We start from the raw sequence: 24,046 nt of genomic DNA, 5'->3' as shown, positions 1-24,046 counted from the left end.
TCCTGTCCCCATCTCTTGCTCTCATCTCCCATCCCATCTCCTGTCCCCTGTTTCCGTCTCTTGTCCCCTGTCCCCATCTCCTGTCCCTGTCTCCTGTCCCCATCTCTTGTCCTTGTCTCCCATCCCCGTGTCCTGTCCCCATCCTGTTCCCGTCCCCCCACCCCGGCAGCTGGCAGTTCCCGGTGATGGCGGACATCCCCCACCCGCGGGTGGGACACCCCTGCAAGGTCTCCCCCTCTCCCACGCCATTGTAGCCCGTGGCCGGCGACATCCCAGTCGGGGTGGCGGGGACGCTGAGCCACCCCCCAGCGCTCTTCCCCCCACGTCCCCGGCCCCCGCAACTTCTCCAAAGTGCGGAAAATGGCTCCGGCCTCAGGGAAAGGCGGCAAAGACGGGCCGGGCCGGGCTGGGGAAACGGGAACGGCAGCCGGGAGGGGGGCACCGGCTCCGCCGTGATACCCCGCACCGCTCCGCACCGCTCCGCGGGGAGGGCGCGCCCGCGCCACGCCCCCTCCGCCCCTCATCCCGCCGCTCCGCCCCTGCGCCGCCGCGGAGCGCAACGCGGGCGCGCAGCGAGACCCGCCCCGCCGCCGCCGTCTCCTCCGTCCCCGCCGCCTTTGTGTCTGGGCGCCGCCCCGCGCAGGGAGGCGGGACTTGCGCGGCGGGGCCGGCGAGCCGCGGGCGCGGGCAGCCCTCGGCGGCGCCCCCCCCCCCCCCCCCCGCCCCGTCCTGTCCTCCCCTCCCCGCCCGCGGAGGCTCCGCGCCCCCGGACCGCGGCTCGGCCGCGCATGGATGCGCGCTCCCGCCTGCACCGTGAGTACTGCCGAGCCGCGGCTGGGGGCTGCGGGGGGGGACACAGCGGTGAGGGGGGGTCCCGCAGGGATGCTGCTGCCTACGCCCCCCCCTCCCCTCTCCGCGGTGCGTGATGCCCCCGCGGCCGCGGAGCGCCCGGGCAGCGCGGAGCCTCCGCCGAGGACAAAAGAGCGGCGGGGCCCGGCGGAGGGGCCCCCCCCGGGCCGCCCCTCACCACCCACCCCCTCCCCAGGCTCCCGCAACCGAAGGACATTTGGGGTGTGTTTCCGCGGCCGTTCCCTTCCACCCGCCGGGAATGGAGGCACCGGGCTTGGCGCAGCTCCTGGAAGGTTCCGCGCCCTTCCCCGTGGCCGTGCCTCCCCTCCGAAGCACCCGCGGCTCCCCACGGTCCCGCGTGGATTAGCCGCTGCCCCCCCCCTCCCCCTCGGTTTTTACATCTTGGCCACTTCGGGGAAGGCTAGCGTGTGCTGGAAGTTGGTTGCTAAAGGGTTCGGGGAACCTCGGGGCTCGAGCCGCACCTGCCCTGGGGAGCTGAAGAGCATCCCTGGGTCCGGGGGGGCTGGGGGGGGCCGTCTCCCCCAGCCCCATCGCCAGCGAGGGGACGGCTTTGCTCCTTATTTCTGCCAGGCCGGAGCGGGGCAGGGTCGTGGCCGGGAAGGCAGTGTTGAAAGTTCCTTGGTTTTCGGGGGAATAAACCCGACCCGTATCCAGGATATTTTTGGTGCGCCCATCACCCCGGTGAAATCCCTTCATTTTGGTTTTGTACCTCTGCGGTTTTCAGCTAAAAACTCCGGCCACGTGCCGGTCTTGGTTTTAACCTCAGGTGTTCTGAGTAATGATAATCCCTAGGAACAGGTGAAATACAAAGCGTTTTCCTCCTTCCATTGCATGACAGCAGAAGTGACTTAATCCGGTGGGTTTTGCCGTTACGCATCTGCTCGCTCCGATACACGGAGGATGTATGCTTGCCATGGCAACCTCCACCTCCCGTATTACAGCCACTTTTTTGGAAGTAGCAAGACTTGCTAAAGAAATAGGAACAGCTGGTTTCAGAAGCTACGTAATTATAAATAAATTGTGCATCTTGGAAAACATGACCTCTTTTCCGAGAATATTAATGTTCCTTCAGTTTGTAGGTACGGGGATGGGAAGGGAATCGGCCTCCTGAGGAGGTTGTGTGTTCTTCTTTCCATGCAACTGCAGTGAAAGAAGGTCTCTTCATTTTTTGAACAGTATTAATTACTGTAAGTTATTTCAAAACCTTATTAATTTAATGATCTTATAATTTAATATCTCGGTGTGTCGTGTTAGCTTGATGTTCATGTGAACTTTAACCTTTGCTGGTATTTGATGTCTAAAACTTTTTCCCTGATAAAACAGTATTATTTAATTTTTTAAAAAATTATCTCACACAGGAGGAGCCTTTTGGTGTGTTTCTGTTATACAAATAATACGACATACTTAAAAAAAATGGTTTTACATGAAAACAATTTTGGCAGTTGCTGAAGTAACAGCAATCATCGCTAATTGCCCACTGTATGCTGGATGCTTAACGAGCAGGGAGCAGCAGGTCGGCAGCAAATGCTGTGGAGAGCCTGGCCGGAGGCGGCTGGGGCACGGCGTGCTGGGTGCTCGCTGCGCTTGTGGGAGCCCCTGGAGAGGAGGAGTGGTGCCCGGTTGTGAATGAGGTCCCGCAGGAATTTATAAATGCTTCTTAAATGTTCTTTAAAAATTTGTTAAAGTCGTAGCTGCTTACAAAACGGGATTTTTCAAAGGAAGGTTGTCCATTATCTCTGGAGTATTTCAAGACACCAGTGCGTGTGTGCTGGTAAAGCCACAAAACTTCACATTACTGAGGAATTAACAGCCCCTGAGGTGTTTGCATCTGTACAAAGCCTCGGCTGTGTGCGTTGATCTTAAAGCGGAGACGCCAGTGGTGCAGAACACAGCAGCGCATCGAACTCCATCCTAGACCCAGAAAACGGGGATTAACCCACATCGTCGCATGGTCGGCAGATGCTCCGGGGGAGAGCGGGCTGTGGCTGCATGGGGGCAGCCCCTGAGCCCCCCCCCGGGTTCCACGCCATCCCCTGCACCCTGCGGTGCCACTGGGTCCTGGGGGGCACCGGGATGCAGCAAAGCTTTCCCAGTGCTTCAGGAAGGGTGAATTTTAGCCTAGCAGACGTCAGGTAATCCAGCCCCTACCCTGCCCCGCTGGAGGGTGATGCCTGAGCAGTGGCTTAGTTCTGTGCTCTGGGCAACCAGCCCTGGGTGGCCCAGGGCTTGGCCTGGTGACCTGGGAGTCCGACCTTCTGGAGGTAGGTGTAGGAGGGAAACACTTCCCTTTAAATCAGGGTGTGTGAATCCATCAGGCCGATGGTAGGCGCTTTGAAAATCCGCTGGTCTGCTAGATCAGTGTCTGAAAGCCCACACCGATTATCCCTGACGAGTGCAGTGTAGAAAACTCTCCTGGAAATAGTGCTACTTTATAATATAAATTAACGATCTCGGTAGATCTAAGCTGAGCACCGACCAAGCACCTAAATGTTGTATTAAGCCCTACTTAAAGGTTTGTAAGAGCCACCATGTGTCTTCTGGTTTTCATCTCAGCTCTCTCTAATTTTAGTGTGGTTTCTGTAGGCTTTAATTTGCTGGCACGGCAGATTGCATCAAATCCTAGGACAGATCTTTCAGAACTGTTATCTGTTTGTCAGATCTTTTTTTCTGGGAATGCAGCAATTTGTTGGTGGCAGGGAAATCCTACATGTATTACCGTGTGTCTTCACTGGGCAGACAAACCTGTCAGTGTGACCTTTGAGAAGTTAGGGAAGAGTCGAAGGTGGAGGGGTGTGATGCTCGGGAGGAAAAGCGCATGGAAGGAGCTGGGTGCAACTTTGTGTAAGAGGTCTGGCAGCCCAGGGGAGAGGCTGCCACCGGCAGTTTTGTAGCTAAGTGCAAAATTAGGGAAGTAAAGGAGCATAAAATCCATACGGCTCCAGAGGTGCTCTGGTGAGGTGGAGCAAGTAAAATGTTAATGGATCAAGTTACGGTGAATAAAGAAGGAAAGGAAGCCATAAGCTCAGGAAGGCTGCTCTTTTTTATTATGAGGAGGAGAACATTCTTCATCTTTTAGCTCACTTGTATCCAGAGGGAACGAATATATAGCCATGGGAGTTTAAGCTTGTTGGAGGAAAATGATTCCCCCCCTCACCCTGAAGTATTTTGATGGGGAAAAGAAATGAAAGTGAGAGCTGGTGCAAAGAATATCTGAGGAGAGCAAGTTCAACCTTTTATAAGCGTAGTGGACAGAAAAAGTCTGCCTCTGTCTTGATGGGGTGAAGGACAGCAGTACTGTTTATTCAGATCCAGTAATCAGGATGTATGAAACCGTCGGTGGGACTCTTGGGGGTCTGCGCTTGCTCTGCAAGTTCCCATGGATGGGAAACCACCACTTGGCTTTATGTCACTGAAATTGTCAGTCATTACTGTTTTTTCAATGATGTGCTTAAGGTGTAAAGACATACTTAGGAAATCTTTGATGCTTAGTTTATCACTGAGGTTTGATGCTTGGAAGATATGACACGGACTATAAATAGAGCCATCTTCCAGGTATAAAATACGTACTTAAAGAGCATTTTGATAAACAGAAATCGTGTGAGCTCGGAAGTTCATGTTGTGTGACATGGCGAGCAGCGCCGTGGAGCAGAGCGTGCCCAGCTGCTCGTTGGTGCTTGGAGTCGGCGGGCCGTGGGCGCTGACCTCGAGTCACGTTGCCGATGCTCCATTCCCCGGAGAGTGCTGCTCTGAAGTGGAAAATCGAGCGGAATTTAAAGCTTTGGTTGACTTGGATTGTTTTTCAGCTGCTGATTTTAAAATACTGCTTTGTTGTTGTCTTTTTTTTTTTTTTTGGCACTTCTTAAATTTTTATTGCAGTTGACTTAGGGAAGATTGTGGAAGAAAGATGATGGCATGGCAGGAGAAAGATGGCGTGGCAGAAACTGCTCTGAGGGGACCCCGCTGCCGTAATGGATTTACTCGCGTTACGTCGGGAGCTACGTGAGGGCCGTGGCCAGGGCTGGCTCTCCTTTCTGCAGCGTGCAGTGGGTGCTGGGTCTTGGCTGTGGCTGGAGGTGACCCAGCCCTGGCGGGAGCGGGGCCAGGAGGCCGAGGCAGCGCTGTGAGGAGGGGAGCGGAGTGGAGCCGGCAGTGCGGCGGCCGTGGGGCCTGCGGTGGCCGAGGAGCGGAGCTGTGGCTGGCAGGTCCTGGTGCCAGAGCTGGGGGTGGTGGTGGCAGCTGCTCTGGCAGGGCCAGGAGCTCTGTCTCCAGCTCTCCCCAGGTCAAACTCCACAATCCCTCCCACTGTCTGCTTCTCTTGCGTCACTTTATTCTCAAATATATAAAACCCCCTCCATTAAACCCCGTATGTTCTGCTTGCACCACCACGTTCCCATCTTCTCTTTGCTGTTGCTGTGCTCGGTGTTTGACCATTGAAGAGTCTTCTGGGCAGAGGCTCTCCATCCCTGGTAGACGCTTTGTGAGGTGGTTCTGGTGGTCCTTACTCTGGGCAGAAGGGCCGTTGGACAGGCTGGAGCACCACCCGGACAAGAGGGAAGCGTAAGCGTGGGGGTGGTTGGGGAGTGATGCCCGGAGGCTGGGGGAGCTGGCAGTGAGACAGATGAGTCTGGGGAGGGAACGCGTCATCCCAGCGGGAAGGGGCCTCCAGGTACCTGGTGGGCAGCTTCGCTTCAGAATTGGCATCAAATCTGCTAATGGTGTTGTTTGAGCAGCTTCGAAATCTCTTTGTGTTTAATTTTGCTTCAGGTATTTGATACACTGATCAAACTGTATGGTTAGGCGGTTCTACCTCTAGGCATGCTGGAGCTTTAGCTGTTGTTACAAAAAAATTCTTAAATCTTAAATCCTGAGTACTAAATTGGTAGCTTTCAGCAGTTCTCTAATTATGTGAGACATTTTTTGTACTTAACAAATGGTTCTTATTCTTGCCAGCACTTCAGCCTGGTGTTCTAGGACTGTGGGTGTCAGGGAACAGAACATATTTCTGTGTCTGTGAATATGATCCCACACGTTGTCTTAAGTGGGAAAATGTTCACAGCCCTTATATGGTGAGGGATTTTTTTCCTAAATCCATCAGTGCTTTCTCCTGCAGTAATAATGCAGTTTTATCTTCCTGGCGCTTTGTAGGCTGGATATTGATTATGAACCAGAAATATGAAATGGTCTTTCTTTTTTTCCTGGTAAAAATATCCTGCAGTGTAACCTGCTCTGCCTTGTACACCATTCAGAATCTGTTTCCAGAAATGGTTGATGCTTTTCAACAGCTAATCAATGTCTAGATGCCAAACCAATAGATACCTGACAGCAGCAAGGGTGCTAGTATTTATTTCTGCCTGGCGTTGTGCATCTCTTCATCTGTGCCTTGAGTTTACATGCTCCTCCTTGTGTTCAGCCATTTCGACAGCAGAGTTGCAGCCTCCTGCAGCCAAGTGCTGTCGAAGAAGCCGAGATTGCTGCGTGTCGCGGCACAGTGACATATGTGCTGTGCTTTTCAGTCCTGTGCCAGGAGGTATCTTGCCACGGTACGCAGCGAGATTTGTGAAATACGTGAGTTACCAGAGTACCCTGGGATGTCCTGAATGAACGTCGGTGAGAGGCTGCTCACAAATTCATGAACATGTGAAGTAAAGGGTGAAGAGTTCTTTAGGGCAGCGGAAGAGCAGAATTACCCTCAAACAGATTTTGTTGAGAAATACTCATTTTTGCATTAGATATTCCTGCCCAGTGGTGTAAACACCCCAAAATCCATTTGGTGTGTAACGGGAAGGTTGTGTAATGCTCACGGTCATACGCAGGAGGCAGAGGATGAGGCGTTGTCCACGCTGGTTGCTGGGAAAGCTGGCGGTTGAGGCTGGAGGGGAGGCTGTATGTGCTCTGGCTGCGGTTGCTCGGCAGCGTGGCACAGTGCCACCCACCTTCGGAGGCCCCTTGCCTTTGTGGTCACCCAGTTTGGAGGGCAGCACCCCATGTAACAGACACCCAGCCAGCGTGCGTGGGACAGAGGGACGAGTAACGATGTCGGGGTGGATGCTGTTATCTGTGGGGGAGCAACGTCAGCTCCTGAGCTTTCATGACCATCCTTGTTTTGAGGGGCTGTGTGTGTTGGTCCCCTCCTGCATGGGTGCACGGCAAGAAGGGCAGATGGCCTGGTGGGGATCTGTGGGGATCTGCAGGGAGAGGACAGCATCAGATAGGTGCTGGGAAGCAGCTGGAGGTGCAGCCTGAACGGGGGATCCAGGACCCTCTTGGGCTCCCTGGGTTGACGGTCACATTCTGCATTAGCTTGGCGGTCCTTGGGTACCTTCTTTCACCCGTGCTTTGTCCCGTGACAGATCAGGAAGCGTTGCTTCAAAGGCTTGTCCTGCAGAACGTCCCGGGGGGAGAGCTCCGGGCGCCTGCGGTGACTCAGGCCATCGTGGGACTGGAGGGTCTTCCAGATCCCCGCTCCCTCTCCGTGGGAAGGATGTGTCTGTCTGATGCGCTCTGGGGGCTGAGCATAGCAGAGGTGCTGCTGCTGGTTCAGAGATACCTTCATTGTCTCACGAATTAAGAAAAGGTTGTAATCCTGTATATGGGCAGGAAGACGAATCATTATAGTACAGAAGTTTAGTTATGATCAGTATCAATAACCATGATTTAATAATATTTAATAATTTTCTTGGAAGTTCTACAACTGAGTAAAACTTACTTATTTACACTGGTGACGGTTTTAATTTTTAAGGTGGGGTTTAAGCATCAAACCAAATTGGATCAGAAATACTGTGAAAGTCTCTATGATTTTTAGTATCTCCTTGGGCTGACAGTTAAGTAGAACCATCTCTTGACTTCTGAAAGGAAGAAGCAATGGGAGTTTTGAGGCAAGATTTAATGCTTTTTGAACAATATTTTTTACCAAATATTTGACAGAATAACAGTTTATGTGAGAAATGCTAGAACATAGATCTATTCTATTTGTTGCCATATATTGATACGGTCTGTGTGACAGTGTGGTTCGTGGTTTATAAATGTCACCTAGGACAGAGGGTTTGGCTCAGCTATCTCTAGGACAAAGGTGATCTACTTGGACCCCACAAGGGCCTTCCGCCTGATGTACCATTTTGGGGAGCAATGATCTTCACGACATTCGAGAACAAACCTCAGTTAATATGGATGTATTTGCAGGAATTTTTCTTAGGGCCATAAAATATGGTTTTCTTTATTTGTTGTTCCATGGTTGCAGATGCTGCAGTATTTTTCGAAGGGGGTTTTTCCTAGTGAAGCCACATTTCAGGATTCCCGCAGAAGCATCTGTGGAAGAGGCCACGCTAAAAAATGAACACTGACATGCTTGCCTCTGCTAGCACATCATCCTTCAAATCTGGGCATGAAACTCCTTTAAAGCAAGGATTTCTGTGCATTTTTCAAGGCTAACGGGTGTCTAGTGTCTTCATTCTGCCAGGGAAAGGCACTCTTTTTAATGGGATGTCATTAATACTCTGCTGCTGAATGATTATTTCCATTTATAATAGCAACAGTATGTTAACTTCAAGTTAAAAATTAAGATCCTGAAACTGCCAGTCAGAGCGCAAGGGCTGCTGGCATTCTTTAATCGTCACTGCTATTTTTGTGTGGACAGATTTAGCATAAATAGGTGTGATGCAAAGTGTCATACTGTATTTAGTCCTTGTCCAAGACATCTTAGTTTTGGAATGGTGCTCTTTGTATAAAATTACTCAAAAAAGTCAAATCTGTATCCCTGGGAAGGGGTGGATGAAAAACAAACAAAAACTTGTTGTATAATTTGCTTTCCTCCCTAGTTTTTAATGTAACTGACTTTGTGTGAGAGAGAACAAAGAAAATAGTTTCCAATCCAGTGAAGTGATGTCCCTGCTTGTGAGGTGCCTGCTTTGTGCAGTAACTTAAAGGGCTGCTTGATTTGTGGAGCTGAACGGGATTGCACTGGCTGTTGCTGGGTTTGGCTCTGCTCCACGGCTGTCTTCAGAAAAATGGGGGTCAGAATATGGTGCTTTAACATGCTCTGAAGGTTTCTTTACTCCCTTATACAGTGGTGTTTTGGTGGTTTGGGTTGTTTTTTCCACCTTTCAATACTGCATGTTGTGTCTCAGCAGAAAGACTCTGGGGTCAGCTTCGTTCTCCGCCCCGATGCCCCTGCAGCCCCTCTGCCCTCTCAGGCACCGTCTTACCCCAGGGCACAAAATTAGGACAAGAGTAAGGAGGCGCAAGACTGGGACTTCTCAGAACTTGCATCTCCTCTTCGCAGCTCCTGCAATTGGAATATCATCTGTAAACTTGGATAAAGCAGAAAAAAAACCTCATCAGTGTTGGCTGTCAGATTAGCCTGAGATTAGATAAATCTTAATTACTTCTGCTAGATTTGATTCTGACTAGTCACACTGAACTCATTATAATAAGTTACGGGGTCACCTAGGGAGAAACTGAGAGGTAGGATTAATGTACTGTGTTATCAGAAATTATTCTCTGATACCAGGTTTATTTGGAGCTCTCGTTTTTGCACTGGAGATGGTGACGAGCCGCTCCCAATCCACCTTCTCCATGCCACCTAGGATTCAGGAGATATCTATCATGTTTCCCCCAACTCATGTCTTTTATAAACTGACCTACTTAGCGACTCCTCACAGAGAAGTCTATACCTTTGCCCATCCTTTTCATCCCATTTGGACCATTTTCTATATCTAGTATGTCCTTCCCTCTTATTTCAATGAGGGGACCATTTTTTTTACAGCTTTAGAATAGCTCTGGGAAACCTTAAGGCAATACTGAAATACTTTACATTTTCCTAGTCCATTAGTCTGAATGCACTGATTTTGGCAGCAAGGGGTGAACAGCATGAAAAACCATAACCAGTATTAACAGAAATACAAGATTAACAGAATATGGTGAGTTTGTTCTTCTTAATAAATGCTTACCTAAAATACAGTACCCTTTAAGGGGAATATTCATAGTTGACAAGAAAGAAAAAAGAGTGATCATTATCTTTCTAATGAACTGATAAGTCTGAATATTAAATCATCTACAGAAGCTGGCTCTTAGCTTCTATCCATCCTCTTTCTCCATCTACTTTGCAACAGAGAACGTGGCTGCTTCTTTCTTTGGGGTTAAGAAAAAGCACTTTAGCATTGAGTACAAAACCTATTACGGGCCCTTGTCTCTCACACGTAATTTGTGTGTGTGCGTGTATAAATGTATATGTATATGTGTGTATATATATGTAACTACAGATTTATATTAATGCATGCATAAACATTTGAATTCACGATCATAGAGGTTGCTTCATTCTCACAGTAGTAGAGGACCTGGAAACTTCCAGCAAGTAAAATGCAACCTGTTAAGGAGTTTTATGACTTTTCAAAACCTTGGGCGTGTGGTGGTGCCAGGGCTTCATTTTCACCTCCTGTGGCTTCTTGGGTCCCTCTGAAGGATGCAAAGTGGAATAATTTCTGCTGGAACAGGTTAAACTGGAAATGGGGTGAGCAGAGCATGTTTCAGGTGATGTGTGTGTTTGGGAAGGGCCCCAACACTCTTATGTATTTGGCAGGAGGTGATGAGTGAAGGCAGGCACTCCGTGAAGCAGCGTGAAAGCAAACGGCACAATAAAGAAATCTTGGAGCTGAATTGTTTTCTCCTCAGAGTCCAAAGAGCATTAGTGTTCCTTGTTATATTATTGCAGAAAAGAAGGGGAAACTGCTTACATGTGGGCTTGGGGGAGCCCCCTTCTTGGGACTGCCCTCAGCAGATGGTGCCCTCGGACTCCCCGTGAAAGGGGGAGGTTGCACCTAAGTCCTGGGTGTCCTAATGACCCTGTTAAGTCACGTTTTCATAGTAGCTTTGTTGCATTTCAGGATTCTTTAATAAGCAGCTTGATTTTTTTCCCATAAGCCCTTACTGTGCGGAGGCTGCTGTGGGGACCCCGACTGTTCCTGCTCTTCGTGGAGATCAGCAACTGGGTGACAGCCCTGGGCAGCTCTTGGTCGGGCTCCCGTCCCTCCTGCCACCCCAGCAGAAACCTGCAGCAGCCCCTGGTGCCGTGAAGCTGTGCTTTGAACACTGGTGTGCTCCGTGAGCGCTGCTTTTCCTCCTCAGCTGTGCTGTCCTGGCCTGTTCACCTTGAAACGGTGATCAGCTCCGACCGCTCAGAGCTTCCTCTGAAGACAGAAGGGAAATGCCTGTCCTGGACCAGCCCTTGGTGTGCTGGAGCATGAGGCTGGAGGTTCAGAGCAGCCCCAGCACCATCTTGGCAGGGTCGGCCCTGTGAGTGGGGCCTCCGAGGCCGACTGGGATGCTCGTCCCGGCCTCGTGCCTGAGGGATGAGCTTCGTGAAGACCAAGAGGCAAAGCTGTTGCCTGTGGAGTTGCTGCAAGGGGTGGATATTGGCTCTCTGGAAAGCTGCTTGGGGTGGTTTTTCTCTTTTTCGGGTTTACCCAGTATTTCTGAAACGTCTGCATAAAAAGGTCGATCTTCTCAGGCACACAAGGACTTTTCCAGACCTGCTCTGTGCTGCTTCTGCCTCATGACTGCACGTCTGCCAGGCTTCAGGTCCTGAACTGAATTTTCCCAGTTCATAATTGCTTCCCTGATAAATATTTTCTTCTCAAGACTGTTAAAACTAGAGGAGGAAAACCACAATTCCCCACCTGGGATAGTGACTTTTGATGGTTTTCCATTTTGAAATGTTCTCGCCCTTTTAGGAGAGCGTGCTGTGATTTGGTGGGGGGTGGCATTTGTAAAGCAGGGAGCTTTTTTTTACACCCTCCTAAGAATCCTGGTGGATTTGACCAAGATGTCAGCCTTTGGAACAGTGCAGCCCATCCTGCAGTGGGGAATGCCATCAGCTTTCAGGAGCCGTGTCCCTGGAGTGGCTGGGATGCTCAGCATGGAGCTGCTCAGTGTCCCAGGGGTGAGAAAAACATTTTTGGGCAGGGAAGAAAGGACTGGCACGGCAGCTCCAGAGGAGGGCCTGCAGCAGCTCTGTGATACCTGTAGAAGCATGGCGAGTCATATGGAGAGTCCTTCTGGTTTCTGAGGCTTTAAATGGTGTTCAGGAAATGAAACTGTTCTTTGAACAAGGATGAGAAAACAGAGATGAGAATAGCTGTCTGTAAAATATCATCCGCGGTGTGCGCTGAAAGAGGTGAGGGTGCTGCAGTAACACTCTGCCTTTCCCTGCTTGAGCCTGAGAGGAACAGAAAGGGTGCTTGGAAACTGTACGGTGGAAAAAGCTATTAATATTAAGGCACTTTCTTGTGTTTTCAGCTGTGAACTGTAATTTACTGTGATTATTTGTTTCCTAATAAATTGTGTGCAGCTCATCTCAACATCAAAACACATTAAGCTTTTTGCTCTGATGTCTGTTATGCAGGCTAATTCAATTCATCTTTGGAAAGGAGTTTATGACCAGATGCATGAGATTTGACTCCGAGATATTGTGCAGCTTGTTCTTTCTATGTGGATATACCCAGAAGGTCAAATTCTGCTCCTTTCTATCCTCATAATTTAATTGAAGTCAAGAGAGCTCTGTAGGTATAAATGAAAGTACAGTCATTAGATACCAGTGCAGCACGGGAGGGTACTGAATTTCAAGTGAAGGTGGTAGTGTGTGAGTGAATTGGCTGCTAGTCTATTGAGAAGGCCGATGGTTGTCTGGCGAGAGCTTCCAACATTTCAGCTGGAGCAGCTACTATTGAGCTAATGGAGTTAAAATAGGGATTTTAAATTTAAATAGAAATAAAATACAGAGTAGTGACTACTGACACCATTTAACTGCACATATAGCATGAATACTTATTATTAATTAGTGAGTGAAAAAAGCCTATTAGCAAGCTACATCATGGCATTATTCTGGAGATGAGTGTTTTGTTATTAAAATTACTTTGAAAGCAAAGCTAGTCCACAGCTAAACATAATTTAAGGTTGTCTCTGTAGTTTTCTTCTCTTGTTCCTTATCTTTCCAAATTGTGATGGGACAGATTCTGCTTTGCCTTATTATCACTGTACATTTGTGCTATGTTTGTGTGTGCAAACGGGAGGTTTGTCCCGTGGCAGCCCGGGCGCTGGCCATGCCGTGTTCAGCTCTCTGCGGGAGGCCGTGGCTGCCGCCTTGCCCAGCTTACTGCCTCAACCCCGCAGTCCTCGCCTCACTTCGGCCTGGCTAGCCAAACCAGAGCTTTTTTTTTTCATTTTCTCTTCTCCTTTTAGAAGATGTTCTTGTGTGTTTTGTGTGGATATGCACTCTTGCCCATTTAGCATCATGGAATCATCTAGGTTGGAAAAAACCCTTAAGATCGAGTCCAACCATTAACCCAACACTGCCAAGGCCACCACTAAACCATGTCCCTAAGCGCCACATCTACACATCTTCTAAATACCCCCAGGGATGGTGACTCCACCACTTCCCTGGGCAGCCTGTTCCAGTGCTTGACAACCCTTTAGGTGAAGAAATTTTTCCTAATATCCAATCTAAACCTCCCCTGGTGCAACTTGAGGCCATTTCCTCTCATCCTATCACTTGTACTTGGGAGAAGAGACTGACCCCCACCTCACTAGAGCCTCCTTTTCTCCAGGTTAAACACCCCCAGTTCCCTCAGCCCCTCCCAATAACACTTGTGGTGAGAATTGCTGGTTTGGAAAACCCTCATCACGGTGGGTACCGCTGGGAGTGGAGTGGGAGCCCCATGAGGGTCCAGCAGACCCCAGGCAAGTACGTTGGCTTGAGAAGAGGGAGTCAGCTCATGTTCTGTGGTCGAAGCCAGCCCAGTTTTCTCCTGCATCGTGCCTGCTCTGGCCCGGCAGCATTCGAGGATTCATTTTGGCTGGTTTAACACCCACCCTACAAAAATATCCTGTGTCAGTATGTGTGTTGCGTTCTTCTCAGGGAAGAAAATAGAGCTGAAGGGTGCCTTGCTGCATCCTCACAGCTTCTCCTACACATGGTAACGGCAGCCAAGCAGGGACAGAATGAGACAGTAACCTCAGTGGTTACATGGTAAAATAATTTATAAACACCAATCCTTAAAGAAAAGCATGCCAAGAAAGAAATCCAGTTCTTTTGCAGTATCAGTAATGATTTTATAATTGATTTCCTGGAGCAAAATTTATAATTTTATGGTATTTTAATGTCTTATAGATTCATGATGTATTTGTCAACAAGATGAGCGAAAGCCAGATTTATTTGTGGTAGTTCTAAGAGTCCTGTAACTCTATATTTAATGAAGTGTAATGGATGTAAACCAACTTCAGCTGTGGTTTATACTATACAACATTAATGGAATCGTATTGGGAGCTTAGTTAAGTTGCTGAAATGTCTTCTACAGGCTCTGTATTGTAAGGGTGTATTGTTGAATATATCTTATATTTTGTACTGAACGTTGCTGAATTCATTGCATCTAGGAACCTTTCCCTTCCACCAGTGTAAATCCAATTATTTCTCTGGAGTTACCACGTAGTTGCAGCTGTGTAACTCGGGACAAGGGGGGTTTATGGGAGCCCATAGCGAGCACAAAGCCATGTGAAGGCAGCCTGTGGGCTGCACAGAATGAAGAGCCCACTCTGCTTTCCTTGGCAGTAACGTAAACCAGGAGTCACTCACTTGGCGCGGCAAAAAGTGGAACTGAGTTCTCTGCTTTTGTGTGTATTAAGCTGTTGAGGATTCAGGTTTTAGGAGCAGAGCTTGTGGTGACAGTCCCGGGATGAGCTGGAGGTTCGGCTCTGAGAAGCGCCAGAAAAGGACCTGCAGGTCCACATGTTTTACAGCCTGTCCTTTATTAGCTTGAGTGAACTCAGTGGCTTGCGCCTGGTTACAGGAGCAGAATACAGGTCTTGCAGCCGTTGAGGGTGTTGTGCAGGCAGGGAATGGCCCAGCAGTGCCGGACAGGCAGCGGTCCTGTATGGTTTAATCACAGCTTGGGTCTGTAGCAGTGCCTGTAACATACAGGCAGTGGAATAAATACAGTGCCCCAAACCACTGTAAAGCTTTGAAGATCGAGAGCCATTGAAGGCATTGAGCTGCGCTGGATGAAGAATGCATAGGGGGCTTCCTAATCATCAATTCCTCTGTCAAGTCTTCATTAGCCATGTGCAGCATGCTAATACAAGACAAATAATGCCTTCCATTTTGTTATTGCTGTTTTTCTGGGCTTTTTGTTTTGTTTTTGCAAGTGTGTATGATGTCTTGATTCTTGAAGGTTGTAAAAGAATTCCCCAATAGCTTAACTCTTTTTCTAAAACCATTGAGGAAAAGATAGGAAATTATGAGTCACTTCATGCTTTCAGAATCACGAACACAAACGATCCTGATCCAAAGGTTGCCTGAGATCATGAAAACTTGCATTAACTTGCATGAGATATGAATCAGGCTGCCAAAACTTATGTCTTTAGCACAGCTTTATCAGAGATTTTATTCTGCACAGAGCTAAATACGGTCTTTTTAACAAGCTGATATATGTACTTGAAATAGTGTATAGTGTAATGAAAGTATAAAAATACTGGTAAGAGATTGTTCTGAGATGCCTTTCACTGTTTCAGAAGCTATTCTGCACAGTGTCATGCCCTCATAATATTTCATTTTGTGATGCAAAATTTTGTTTGGAAACACCAGTTAGAGCAGCTCAGTGTGATTAAATCAAGTGCCTGTTAGAGGAAAAATCAGTCTGGTTTACAAGTTGTGCTTGGTGAAAGGGAAGGTTGTGTCATCTTAACCAGAGATCAGCTGGATTTATACTGATCTTCAGCAAAACTGAGAGTAAAAAGGGAAAAACCCCCAACCCCCCGGGTGCACTGGTTGTGGAGAGGCTGGGGGAGCGGGGCAGATGAGCGAAGAGGCAGCCAGCTCTGCTGCAGGGACGGAGCTCCCTGCCCAGTGGCCCTGCAGGGGGAAGAGCCCGCACCTGTGGTGCTTGCAAAGAGTTTCCGTGCCATTCCAGTTATGTCCAGTACTCACCCATGGTCTCCGCATCGGGTTTGCGTCACTTCACTTGTTTGTTAATGCTCCCTGGGATAGAGCAGTTCCAGGAGCTTCGTCACTGGGGTTTTTTGGTGAGGTCTTCAGATAGCAACAGGAGCCATTTTATGCACCAAATACACAGTTGTGTTATTTGCAAGCGCTGACCGGAACTGATCAAAATAGGGGCCAATTAAATGTAGATAGTAAAATGTCCTGTAGCACGTTGCTGCTCACATGCCGTGTGCTCAGCCTGTGCCCTTCCCGTAGCTCAATTTTAAGAGCAGCTTGAGAGGCAACTTCCCTTGACCACTGGCTGCTACTTGGCATGCAGGCCTGCAAGTTTTTGTTGGCATAACTAGATTTTCATAGAAGAAAAAATACTGGCTGAGATCTTCAGGCACATTAAAATAGAGATTTTTTGGTTATCAACTTGAACTCTAAAGGGCTTTGTGGCAAGGTTAAACATTTTTGTCAGTAGCAGCATTAATGTGGTTGATCCATAATGTGGCAGATCCGTGATCTATCCATTAATAGGTGGGCTGCAGGACACCTCTTTTTTTATTTATATCCTGCTTTTTGTTCATATTCTATGAGTGTCAGCTTGGCTTTTCCCATTCTTGCACAATATGATTGGCAAAGGCGTTGTGGAGGTTGGGAGTAGAGCCAGGCAGAGGCACGCCTCGGCCGTGTGGCAGATCCGCTGGGCTCTGGCTAACAGCACTGTAGGGCCGCGTTCGGATTTACTGCCATGTGTCCATAGCGGGTCGGCATCCGTAATAATTGCCTGGCACTGCTGTGTCAGGTAAAACTGCGAAAGAGTGCATTATAATTGCTTGTTTTCCTAACTTGTGACCTGAAGTACTTACTCTTGGTGAGTATCTTCCATGGTGTGGCTGAAAAGGAATTTTTCTTCCAGTATTTTAAATTTTGGTTTTTGTTTTTTTTTTTTTTTTTTACTGTGAAAGTGAAAAGCATTTTAACTGTATCTCTTGCTAGAAGATTAGCAGCAAAAGCCTATGCAACGTATTAGCAAAGACCTTAGCTTTAATAAACTAGTTCCAGCAGTCTTGCTTTGGCTATGCTCAGTCTCACTGCCAGGGTCACAGCTCCTGTCTCTGAAACTCCAAAGTCTATGTAACAAGTGGGGTTTTGGGGATTTTTGAAAGGAAAAAAATAAAAAGACTGAAAGCAGTTAACATTTCCCAGCCAAACAAAAATAACATTAGTTACTGTTGGCACTGTATACTCTAATTAGATTCTTACAGTATGACCCACGGTGAGTTATAGAATTAAGTGTCATAATTTTGTAATACCCTGAAACAACAACATTGCCTTACCTGCCCAAGGAGCAGAAGAGGTCCTTGCTACATCTGCCGTTATGAGCAAATGTATTAAAACGGATGTAAAACTGCAAAAATCTTAATTTTAGACAGGTACATGTTCATGGAAGTTAGTAATAATCTCATCATTTTAGTATATGACATCCTTAGAAGCTAAATATGAAAAGCATCCATTTACACAGAAACTCTTGGACTAGACTCTCCATATGAGTCAGGAGCAAGCTGTAATTTCTGTCCTTACTTGGAGTTGTCTCTGCCTGTAAGACATGCCTGGGACAGGGGTGTTTACTCCAGTGGTTCTTAACCTGTGGTCTGTGGACCCCTGGGGCTGTGATGTCATCACAGGGGGTCCGCGAAGGCTTAAAGCAGGGGTGGGGAATGTCTGGCCCATGGCAAGCACTGCGCCTCCTTTTGCCCCAGCCCCCTCCCCTCAATGCTCCTCTCATACTCAAGCCCCCCCCCGCCCCCCCCCATGCCTGCCCTGATGCACTACTATATTCGGTGCTAGTATGGTTGGTGGGACCCACTTTAACTAGGCAGGTTTTCTCTTAAAGACATTTTTTTTAACCCAACGGCCCTCTTTGGGGTCCCAATGGGGCTGGAGTCTGTTCCTCCAAGTGGTGGACCTGGACCTGTAATCAAAAATATATGGTGACTGAACACAGACAAACAAGGGGGGAGGTGAGAAGAATTATAAAAACTTTTCATCAAATTTTAATGTAAAAATTGGCATCAAATTTGGAATTAGCATGTTAAAATACCATAAAATGGGCCATTTGAGCAAGAAGGGTGTTGATGCTATTGTTTTAAATTCATATGGAATCATGATGACTGTGTGCATTAACAGATTAACTTATTTCCCTTTCTCTCCAAATTTGAAGACCCTTCATGAGAAAATTGAAATAAATATTTGATGCAGTCTACTGCTTTAAATCTTGAATTAAGTCTTGGTGGTCCGTGGCCACAAAAGGTATTTAAAGGGGGTCAGTGGTGAAGGAAGGGATGAGAACCCCTGGTTTACTCAATGACATGCCGAGTCCTGGCAGTCACCAGTCCGCCCTTTGAGTGACAAGTGTCGGTCCTCGCTGTGAGATGGCAACTGTTCACGGCTTGGTGGCCATAAGCCTGTCTGCATAAGGAGACCTGTCTCCTCCTTTTGATTCTCCTTTTAATACTAATTATGAGCCAGATTGTTCAGTGATTGTTGGAGCCAGGCCCCTCTTCAGGCGCAGTAACAGCTCGGGCCCCACCAAGGCTCCCGCTGCTCTAATTTGCAGCTTCATTTCACCTGGGACAGTGCCGACACCAGCCCCAGGCGAGTTCCTGGAGCCGCCGAGACCTACCGATGAGATAATAAGTAACTTTAGGAAGATGATTAAAGAAAGGTGGCATCTCTAGGCCAAGACAGCAAGCATTATGATGCGATCATTCATCTTTACCGCTTGCCAGTCCTTGATAGATTATTGTAGTGGTTTCAGAGACTTTCCTTGCCGGGAACAGCAGGCTGACCCTGAAGCCCAGGAATCCCGTAGCGTGTTGATGATCAGTTTGCAAGATGCCAGTGCTATGGATCCAGTACAGATACTTAAATTTTTACACTAGTGGGGTTTTTTTGGTGCTTTTTTCCCCCCTGTTTCTTCTGCTTAACCGATGCAGCCTTCTATAAAGAAAATGGTGGGAGAGGCCATGGCAGAAAACAAATACTAGTATTTTTCCTCCATGTTGTACATTCTCTGCCCTGTAAAGCCCTGTATCTTAACAAACTGCTTCCTTTGAACTTATGCTAAAGTAGCAAGTTTTTGTTTTCATTGCTGTTTATATCTCCTCTCACAGAGGTTATCAGGTCTGTGACTGCAGCTTGTGACTGGAATTTACACAATATGATCACTATTCTGCATTTGTTTGTGTTAGGGTAATTATACATTTTTATTAATCAATACTGCCCATGTATATATTGTTTATTTATATGTCTTCTCTATATACTTTGCCTTATAGCTAATAACCCTTGAAATGCTTAAAGAGGAATTTTCATTTAAAACAAATTTATCTTCTTCCATTTGGACAAATACAGATTTTAAAATTATCATCAGTGATGTCATCACTAATGCCTGTGAAGTTCTTCAAAGAGTCATCTAGCATGTTTACGCTCAGCTAGCTGGTTCATTTTACTGTGACAATAAAAATTCATTGTTCTTCAGAAACAATGAGATCTTAAAAAATATCATTGGTTTAGACGTTAATGGCATTTAGAAAAATAAGGGACCTCAGCGTGGTATTTCACTGAGGGCTGTGGCAGCGTTAAAAGGTGAGCAGGCGAACACCCCGGCCTGATCCTAGGGAGTGTGGAGGTTTCCGTGTGGTGTGTGCGGGTGATCTGGACCGATGGCTGCTTGCGTGGCTACTGCTGGTGAGGCAGGACCAGGCTCCGGGCGGGCACTGGCTGCTCCTGCTCCTCTTCGGAGGGACAAAGGCGAAGGCACAGCTGGTGTGTTCTGCCAGCTCGTGGGCGATGCAGCCACAGAGCGACAGTCGTCATCTTGCCTACGCTGCTGCACAGTCACATCCCTTGCCCTGACCTTTTATCTCTTCAACGGGGAAGCGCTATGAGCCATGAGAAACGCGGCAGCAGTGGGAAACCCTTGAAGTTTTGCCAGTAAATTTTAATAGATGATAGTTAAGTCTTTTCAGTATTTTTAAACGTTGTTTTCATTTCTCGATTAGCAATCCAGACCTGCATTTCACTGTTGTTCATCCTGATCTGTGCTCGGTTATGTAACTCATCTCAGGCTGGCACTCCTGTCTCTCTTGTCTGAGTTGGTGGTGGAGAAGCGTTAAGACATGCTTTTTAAAAGCAGGTCTTAAGCTCTTGCATAAGTCAGAGTTTATTTCAAAACTGGGAGTGCAATGACTAAATATTTTCGAAATCTGAGCACATGCGCCTTCAGCTGTTGGCTTTTGGCTTTGAGGTTTGGCGTGGTGTTTTTTTTCATGTACATTGGCGTTAGCAGGCGCTTTCCTATAAAATTATTTTGGATTCCTTCCACCAGCTGGAGGCTTTCCAGTTTGGTCAGAATGACCTTTGTTTATTGTAAGATGAACATATGTTTCTTTGTGCTTGATAGCTGAATGAGATTTTTATTAGTCCTTTGAAGTGGATGATGCTGTAAGGGTAAGATTAAACCTAAGGCAAGTCATTTTACATATTCTGAGACTTTTCACCCTAAAATGATGGTTGTACCTTCTACTGCAGCTCAGCAGTCAAGGGAGTGGGGGGAGGAGTGATCTAACTTAACAGTATAATATTTAAGCACACTTGAAATGCCAGCTTGTGGACTAATATAGTTCACTATTGGAATAAAGATACCTGCAGCGTTCTTCATAATGGACTTCTTACGAACTTGAACATTTGTTAATGTAAGCATTTAAACAACTTTAGAAGTAATCCTCAGCCATTGTAATTGTCCCTGAAAGGCTTTGTTGATTTTGATAATTTCCAACATTGCTTCCAGTTTCACAGTTCTTAAAAATATACTTCCCAGTTTTGGTAGAAGGAACCTTTCTTGTAGGAAAAGTGAAATCACCATAAAAAGCATGTTACTAAGTCTTACGAGTTAAATGTTTTTAATTTAATTTGTTACCTTTGTTAATCATAGGAGTGTGAATTAATTAAACTTTCTATTCACGAATGTAGGATTTATTTTAGCTGATGAATCTCTAAGAAAAAGGTTGGAGGTGTGTCAGCATCTCTTCTGGCTCTGTGAAAGGAAAATACATGGAGCTAAAAACAATTACAGAAGCGAAGACATCAGTAACTGTGTCCTTCATCCTTCTGGACAAAAAGCACATGGAAAGGGAAACTCTTCTTCAGGGGGAAGACTCTGATAATCAGCTCGGGGGGGATATTGAATCTTCTTTGAGTTTTCTTATTCACTTTCCTCTTAAGCTAAGTGGATGTGTCTTATCCTCCATATAGTCACAATTAATGAAAAACTTATAGCCCTGCTCAGCACATCTGAGCATTTTTCACTGCTTTTAATTGACTTATCCAGCATCTAGTGTGACTTGACAGACTTGGATGGCTTTCCTTTAGTCCTTGCCCTTTGAACATTTCTTTTTCTGCTAACATTTCACATTTGAGGTTTAATCTCTTGCAGCTTTATTAGGAAGAAATTAGCTTCTACAAGAACTGAGCTGTGGAAAATGGGTATTTGGATCTTATCCTAATTCAGAAGAACATTGCTGTTGTGGCTGGCGTTTTGGAGTGTGGGTCTCATTAATACACCCTGCACGGTCTGGTTCATGAGAGCAGCCTTGTCCTGCAGAAGATGTATCAGCTGCAGGGAGCGCTGACAGAACAGGCTGATGGATTTAGTTTTATGTTCTATTTTTATTCCAAATGTTCTAATACCCCAAACAAATACTGCTTCCTGCTGTCTCAGCATCGTACTGCAAGACATCGGTCCGGAGAGCAGCTGGGACTCCTCTCTTTGCCTTTCTCTGATGCCTCCGACTCCGTGGCCGTTCCCTCCTGTTGCTGGTGCTGCCCCCAGCAGCTCTGCGGGCCCCGCCGTCCTTCCTCACGGCTTCACCCTGGCGTCCCGTCCTCTGCCAGCTCCACCTGGGGACTGGGAGCTTTTGCCCACTGATAGGATAGTGTTTGGCCATGCTGTAACACACTTGGTGAGCTCCTTCCCTCTTGGCCAACCAAGGGCTGTCCCCCTGCTCTCTTAGTTGGTTTTGGCTCAGCTGGTTTTAATTCACTTGCACAGAAGTTACTTTGTCTTCTTGAGTCACTGAAGAAGAGGTAAAGTAACAAAAGCCCAAAACTGAGAGCTGGATTGAAAACACACTCCTGCGGTGGTTCTCCATTTACAATGAAGCTTCTTTCTAAACTTTTCTTGTGTGAGTTTCAAGTCTATTTAATGTGATATACTGATTTATAACATTCTGATTTCTCTGTCAAAAGTTGTACAGTAATAAAGCCTGCTGAATTACGTTGCTTTACCACTGGTACTGTCATCCCCCCTACCTGTAATCCCATTGGAAGGAATTTGTTAGGCTAGTTTGACATGGCATTTTTTTATACATATGTGTACTGGCATTAATTTTATTCAGCTGCTGTAATTCTTCATAAATAATGTTGTGTATTGCTTATTCCATTACATTGTGCAGGATCAGTGTCAGGCTGACAGGCCTGTAACTATTCAGATTATCCTGTTTTCTCTTATTAATAATTTGGTACAGCACCTGCCTGGTCCATTTTAATTCTCCCTGCCAAAATAGTCTTAGTCTTAGAACATAACTCAAAGGCTCCAGATACATACTGACAAAATCTCTAAAGACACTCCTTTTAGAGAAAAAGGCCCAATATAAAGTAGAAATGTGCAGAGAAGGTTGGCCTGTGCTGTCCTGTTGGTTCTTGCTGAAATAAACTCCCAGATGTTCCTAGGAATTCTCGTTAAGCCAGTGCTGGGACGGTCTACAGAGGCATCAATATATTCACTGCTCCAGTAAGTAATCAGTTTATTTTACTTCTAGATTTCTTCCTAAATATTGGCAGTGAGCAGCAGGATGGGCATTTGGCCTGAGCACTTTTGATTCCTATTTGGAAAGCAAGCTAATTCCTGTGATACGTGGCAAACTGCGCTTATCGAGTGTGTAATCACAGCCGGAAGGGCTTTTGTCAGGCTGCTGGAAACCACCCCAGACTCGGGCTGTCTGCTCACCTCCGGCGGGGCTGTCATGCGCTGCCGAGGCTTCGGTTCTGCTGCAGAGGGCTGATTTGCTTGGGATGATTTAACGCACCACACATCACCTTCAGGGTATACGTACGAATAGTAGAAGGGGGCGATATCTCATGGCAGCATATAAAAAAAATGTAATGTTATTTACCAATTTAGACAGGCAATGTCATTCTGTTTGCTTATTTAAAAGAAAAGTAACTCATTGAAACTCAGTAGTAAAGGAAGGGGTAATAGCTATTGAGCTCCCATTTGATTCTTAATATTTTGGTTTGGTAATTTATTTGTCAGTAAAATATTACCGTAAAATATAATTTTTCTGAATATGAGCTACTGTGTAATAAAATGGCTTTGGGGGCTGATTGTATATGGTGGCCTTGTACTGTAGGAAAATTCATACTTTATCAGCTGTTCATGGTGCTCTTTCTTATCTACTGAGCCACTGCCAGATTTGCAAAATAAGAAAATCTATTTTAAGAAAGGAAGAGAAATCCCCACTGCTGTTCTGAGACTATGAAAATGTCTTCCAGCTAATGCTAGACACTGCTGAGGTGTTCTTGATACGCCAGGGTAAGATTTTCCACCTTTCTTCAGATGTGTGGCGAAACTCAGAAGGTAAATGATGTAAAGCTGATGCTCTGGGTTGGTCCACTGGAATCATTTCATTTCAGACTCCTCTCTTACGCCAACTGCTCTTGTTCAGAAACACCTTTCAGGCAGTTGGAGACTACCTTAGCAAAGAACTGTGGTGTTTGGGAATGAATCTGAAACAGGAGTTTGGCAGAGCTCTGCTCTGCCACCTCTGAGCTCAGTGGCAGAAATGTCCCAGCCCTACGGCTGTATCAGGAGCTCAGAAAATGCAGCCGCGTGGAAGCCCCTCTGATTTCAGTGGTGAGAATGCTTTATGGTTGCCTTACAGTCATATATCCGTAGACTCCTCCATTTTGCGTGCAGACGTTGCTGGGTCTGGATGCTGCCGTGCGAGCTGCTGTGTGGCATGTTCTGAGCAGCGGGGAGAAGGTCTGGGGGGGGAGTTGGGGCTTGGAACACATTGCTGGGCTGCAGCCTGGGGACGGAAAGACTTGCGGTGCTGTGCCGCGGCTCGCCAAAGGCCGGGGCTG

At 47.0% G+C, this 24,046-nt stretch overlaps 1 protein-coding gene across 1 annotated transcript in view; it reads left to right on the top strand.

The window, feature by feature from the left end:
• Positions 1-755: 755 nt before the first annotated feature.
• Positions 756-24,046, top strand: part of LRRC7 (leucine rich repeat containing 7) — a 171,732-nt gene continuing 148,441 nt past the window's right edge. The window contains exon 1 of the mRNA XM_074875773.1: positions 756-813. Within this exon, the coding sequence (XP_074731874.1) occupies positions 789-813 (25 nt within the window). The 5' untranslated portion in view covers positions 756-788. The remainder of the gene's footprint in view (positions 814-24,046) is intronic.

The sequence above is a fragment of the Strix uralensis genome, chromosome 8 (assembly GCF_047716275.1).
Source record: "Strix uralensis isolate ZFMK-TIS-50842 chromosome 8, bStrUra1, whole genome shotgun sequence".
Lineage (NCBI taxonomy): Eukaryota > Metazoa > Chordata > Aves > Strigiformes > Strigidae > Strix > Strix uralensis.
The sequence above is the reverse complement of the archived record's forward strand: the minus strand, read 5'-3'. Positions and strand labels throughout refer to the sequence as shown.